We start from the raw sequence: 5,491 nt of genomic DNA on the forward strand, positions 1-5,491 counted from the left end.
TGAAATTGCAATAACGATATTCAGTCAGCCTTGCAAAATAAAAAAAATGGAGGGTGACCAACAGATTTACATTTTACAATCTGAATTATCATGATTTAAACAAAAAGCAGTCTCTGAAAGCTTCCTCAAACACGATTCAGGTTTTATAACCATGCAGCTTCATTAAGCAGATTACAGGCTGTGTCCTATGTAAGCTAATATCCAACATTTTCCCACCCTCATTGCCTAATACCTGTAAGCTTTTAACAATTGCAAGAGCCAAACAGGCACAGCATTTTCTAATTATTCATCTTGAGGTAATGAGTTTAAAAGAACATTATACTTTTATTTTATTTCTAAATGACATTAAATTACATAAATGCCAAAATACTTTTAAAAGCTGCTATCGTCTAATTTTTTATTTTATTTTAACTTTTCTTTATATCTATTAATGAAAGAGGATTCAGGCAGTTTAGGTAGGTTTGTATTTGCTAATAATGTTTTGTTAGAATACACTAGAGCAGAGAGCGTGCAAGACATTTAATCCAGCAAATCACTTTTTATACAACACCATTCATGGGCAGCCATACTGCATTTCTAGGCTGGGAGCACTCACATAGACTTCAAAGTCTTTGGGGGCAGAGTCGATGCGGCCGGTGGGGGAGTTGTAGCGCGGCAGGTGGTCCAGTGTCACATGAGTTATCGTGATGGGGTGAGACAGAGAGATCACAAGAGTCCCCTGGACACCATGAAATGCCCAACATTTCCCTGGGAGCAGCACTGGGTAGCCCTGTCACAAAAAAGAAGAGACAGAGCTTTTAGTACCTGCCCAAGTGGTAAAACACTGGATAATTGTTTTCATTCTAAGAAACATTGAGAGAGATGAGCAGACGAGAAAAGAGAGAAAGGTCAAATGTCTTAAGAAGATAGATGAGGGTGGAACGTAATGGACAATAAGTTGTTTAGGGAAAATAAAACAGATTTGAGGGGATAGATAGGACAGACTGGTAAGTTAGAAATAAAACACAGAGAACATCATAATACCTGAATAACAGTGCGTGGGCTTTCAGATGGGTACCACAGAGGGAATCCAAACAAGGTCACACATGCTGAACGAATGCGATATGTCTCTGAACACCTTGTACTGATCACACTGGCACCTATACACACACACACACACACACACACACACACACGTACAAATAAAAGATTTCCCCTTGTGTTTCCCCCGTCAAAAATACCCAAATATTTTTAGTCAAATTTGTTTGTTTTTGTAAGTGACTACAGAGAGAATAAATTATTGGTAAATAAAACCAAGTGACAGCGACATGAAGATATTCCCAACCTTGAGTCTCTAGTGCAAAGTCGGCAATTTTGTCAGCCATGGGACGTCCACAGTCTGAGCAGCTTCCTTTGTCACCGAGCCTGACAGCATCATGTTCCTGATTCACATTCACATACAGTACATATCGTGAGTATGTGTGCACCAAGTCAAATGTATCAACTTACGCCATGATGCAGACACACATTAACACTGAAATCAAATCATATAAGCAGTATTATTAAAAACGTATTAATACCACCACATGGCAGAGAAATAAAGCAATGACAGATTTTCTTGTGCTGTGATTATATTTATATGGGTTTGAGAGTTGGTAGGTGGTCCTGAAGATTATCTACTGTATCCCTAAAGCAACCTTGATGCGGTCAGTGAGCCACTTCTCCATGGCCTGCTGGAGCTCTGGGGTGAGACGGTTGTGGATGGGGTTGGCACTGGTATCAGGACAGGGGCTGCAGGAGGCATCAGCTTGAAAGATGACCACTCCTGGGACAGCTACAAGAAACAGGCAGTCACATTATAGCCACATAATCTAAAGGAAACAGGTCAGGTTAGGAGATAACATGAACAAAACACAGCATTAACGAATGTCTTTTGTGTGCAGTTCTACCAACACTGTTACCTTGGTGGTCTGGGCCTCTAAAGCTTGGAGGCTGAGGCTGAGGCTGGCAGCAGCAGAGCGGCTGTCCGTCTGGTAATCCACCATCTGCATGCCTAACCGAGCAAGCTCCTGCTCCAAACGTAGCCGACTGTCCGAGTCCACAACCTCAAGCTTGGCTTTCATATCCTGAATGTCTTGCTGAAATCTCTCCTTCACCTGAGAGACAAATATATAATAGGGTCAGTCATTACTGGACTCATGGTGAGATTGGAGGAGTGACTGAGTGAAGAGTTGGGTGGTGTCAGGGAATCTGAATACAGCTATGGATCAGTCTTGAGGCTCTGGGGTGTAAGAGGTTACTGTTGCAGTCAAATTTAATGCTTTTTAAGACCTTTAAGGGCGCTTTCACACCTGTAGTTCAGTTCATTTGGTCCGGGCCAAGTGAATAAAATGATGCACTGTTGCATTTTAGTTCTGGTCCGGTTCATGTTCACACTGCAGTTTTACAAACGAACCAAGAGAAGTAACCATGACGTTACACAGACTTACAGGTAGCTTGTTGATTGGACAGCTTTGACGATTGTCATCCTGCATCATCATCACGTAGAACTACCAGTTTTCTCCCAATAAGTAAATATACAGCCTATTACAATATACATTTCAACTGGAGTTTTGGAAAATGTTCTTGACTGACAGATCGCGTTCCTTCATCGTTTTGTCGCTATGGTTACACACACACACACACACACACACACACACACGTGTGGCTTTGATGGTGTCATTAATTATGAGGAGGGCAACACTCCAGTCCAGCAGGTGGCGCTAATGCACCTAAAACGGTTTATTTCTTGTATGTAAAGTATGTAGGCCATGTAATTGTAATGTAACGTAGGTAAGGAAATGTGCAAGTTAAAATACTGACATAAACCCTGATAACATGTTTTGGGCGGTTTTGTGTGTGTTTTGGCGGTTTTTGAACAGTTTTTGGGCTGGAATTCATCAGCAGGATCTGGCAACGCTGCAACACTCAATGCTTGGCTAGCTTCTTCTCCTCGTTCTATATAAAACATCTACGTGACAGATGCTGTTATAAGAGCAGCGTAACTCCTGTAAGGAATCAGGAGGTGCATAGCGAGTCTTTGATTGGGCCGAGTGGCAGAAAGTGACTGTGACAGCGAGCAAATATTCTAGAAGTGAATGTGAAAAACAGCATGTCAGCTTCTCAAGACCAAGAAACGTCTGTCTGTTGTTTCCCCACTGCTGGAAAAGTGAAGCCGGTTTGCGCTAGCTAACGTCTCCCCTCCCCTTCAGACTGCGCAGCTGAGCAGGGAAGCTTATAACATTACAGCAGGCTACGTTTTATGGCTAAATGTAACTTTAGCTCAATTTATAGAAAGTAACTGGTAGCTGTATTTTATTACTGCCTACCTGTCCAATGTTGAGAACATCATGTACAAACATTTCTGTCCTGTACAGACTGATTCATCCTAAATAATTTTTCAGATGAGTCTGAAAAAGTGGTTGTTAGGGTGGTGACTGGAGGAGCTGAGCTTAGTAAAGCAAATTAGTGATGCAAACTAGTCCTTTTAAGCTAATGAGGAGACGTTTCTTTTGGGATTTTAATGTGCAAATAAAAACCACCTCAGAAGGGAAGAGGTTTCTCATGTTGCCTATTTTTTATATTAATGTCTACAGATAAATGTCAAAAGCTGTAAAATCAAGACACAAAAGGCAAACATGAACAATCGTATAATGATTCTGAGGTCATATTAACAGGGTTTTAGGGGGTGATGCCCAAAACATGCTGTGCCTTAAATGTCTAATTACTGTGGAGAGCATCATAACCAACCAAATTACTTTCCCCAAATCTAAAGGTTATAGTTCCTCCCCAGTAGACTGATCTTTGGCTATTGGTTATTTATTATCTGCTCTAGCTTTTCCAACTATTTGTTCAGAGATATGGTAAATATAATTGCCCAAGATGATGTAAAATTACATTTGTCACTGTACAACGTAATCCCTAACCCCTGACTACCACCTGACCATGACTACCACCAAAACATTCCTCTAAAGCTCACATAAAACTATGGGAAAACACTGAAATTTCAAGCTATTCTAATGTGCACTTTGAAAGACACTTTAGAAAGCTACTTTAACCTGTAGTTATAGATCATTTTTTGGACTTGCGCAAATGGAAGGAGGATGTGATGTATAGCTGTTGGAGCTAGACAGATTGATCAGATCTTCCTCCAACCACTTTAACTTGCGTCTCCCAGTCTTGCAGCCACGACTGACGATAATGGAACATGACACGCAGCCAGACGTCTTCAGCTAACGTACACGTAACATATGAGTTATATTAATGGCAGGGCTCTGGCATTGTCAAATACAAAAAAAAAATAAAATCATACAAATACACACTCAAAGGTGTTTTAGGCGACAATTTTCCCACCAGCCTTAAACGCACCATCGGCAAATTTACTACCTACAGCAAATTTGCGGTTTAAGACAGTTTAAGATCTTAATTTCCCTGATTACATTTTAAGACCTTTTAAGACTTTTTAAGGAGCCGTGGGAACCTGTGTTGAGTCTTCTAGATGCATCATGGGTCTAATTAAACATTACATAACTGATGGGAAGTGACCACTTGGAAGCCCAAGTTTCACTCTCATACACGCTCTCAAGCCAGGTTTCTAAACAGAGTAGATGCTCAGTCTGCAAATAACAGTTGATGTCTGCAACAGCAAGCTAGATAACTGTTCAGGATTGTAAAGGGTTTGCATTTCCAGAGTACTTTAAGTAAGTTAAACAATAAAAAATAATAAAGTCACAAATTTATGTAGAAAATCTGCCTGTAAGTCTCTGCAGTTCCCCATCACCACCGCTAGATGTTACTCTACACAGCTAGGTTTTAACCCTGTTGTTACTTCCATCCTGGCTTCTATCCTTGTCTCACCAGGCAGGACTTTTCACCACACACTGAGCAACTTTGTTAACTACAAGAAGAAAGGAATGGCAGAAGACATAGATCATAACAGAGAAAGAAACTGGCAGAAACAGAGAGCGAGAGCCCCTTACCTGGGAGAGAAGGCGTTCCTGTTTTAACTGTAGGTCGTTCTGCTTCAGCTGCAGCTCCTCCTGCAATAAACAGATAAAGGTTACTGTCAAAACACACAAACTTAGATTCACATGATTTGGGATGAACAATTAATTGTAATATTATCGAAATAGCAATATGGCCAAATGCAATATCCAAATCACAGAAGCTGCAATTTTTTGATAAAAGGTAAATTGTGTCACAAAACAGCATTATAATGAAGTAATGCAGTGCTGCAGAGACGCCCCAGCCAACAAATCTTGTTATCTAGATGTAAGAAAATAATGTTTGTTGGTAAAGTACCCCAACAAATGTTACTTCATCATGCTTTTGATATTTTATATAACTGTAATGCAAAACGTATATTTCCTACAAGTCTTGAATCATATCACAAATCGTAATATCTTCAAGATAATCACAATATGATTTTTTTTACATATGGTGCAGCCCAACATCTGAGGCATCAAAGTTATTT

At 40.3% G+C, this 5,491-nt stretch overlaps 1 protein-coding gene across 1 annotated transcript; it reads right to left on the bottom strand.

Moving 5' to 3' along the window:
- Nucleotides 1–743: 743 nt before the first annotated feature.
- Nucleotides 744–5,057, bottom strand: LOC119911258 (the record flags this gene model as incomplete). The annotated part of the gene is given in 6 exon segments (XM_038730071.1): nt 744–769; nt 1,024–1,139; nt 1,325–1,421; nt 1,677–1,813; nt 1,941–2,135; nt 4,998–5,057. Coding segments are annotated over 4 exon segments (480 nt in total), but the record flags the coding sequence as incomplete, so codon positions are not given.
- Nucleotides 5,058–5,491: the final 434 nt, after the last annotated feature.

This window comes from Micropterus salmoides, unplaced genomic scaffold (assembly GCF_014851395.1).
Source record: "Micropterus salmoides isolate LMB-PRFRI ecotype aquatic unplaced genomic scaffold, ASM1485139v1 Ms_hic_scaffold_1989, whole genome shotgun sequence".
NCBI lineage: Eukaryota > Metazoa > Chordata > Actinopteri > Centrarchiformes > Centrarchidae > Micropterus > Micropterus salmoides.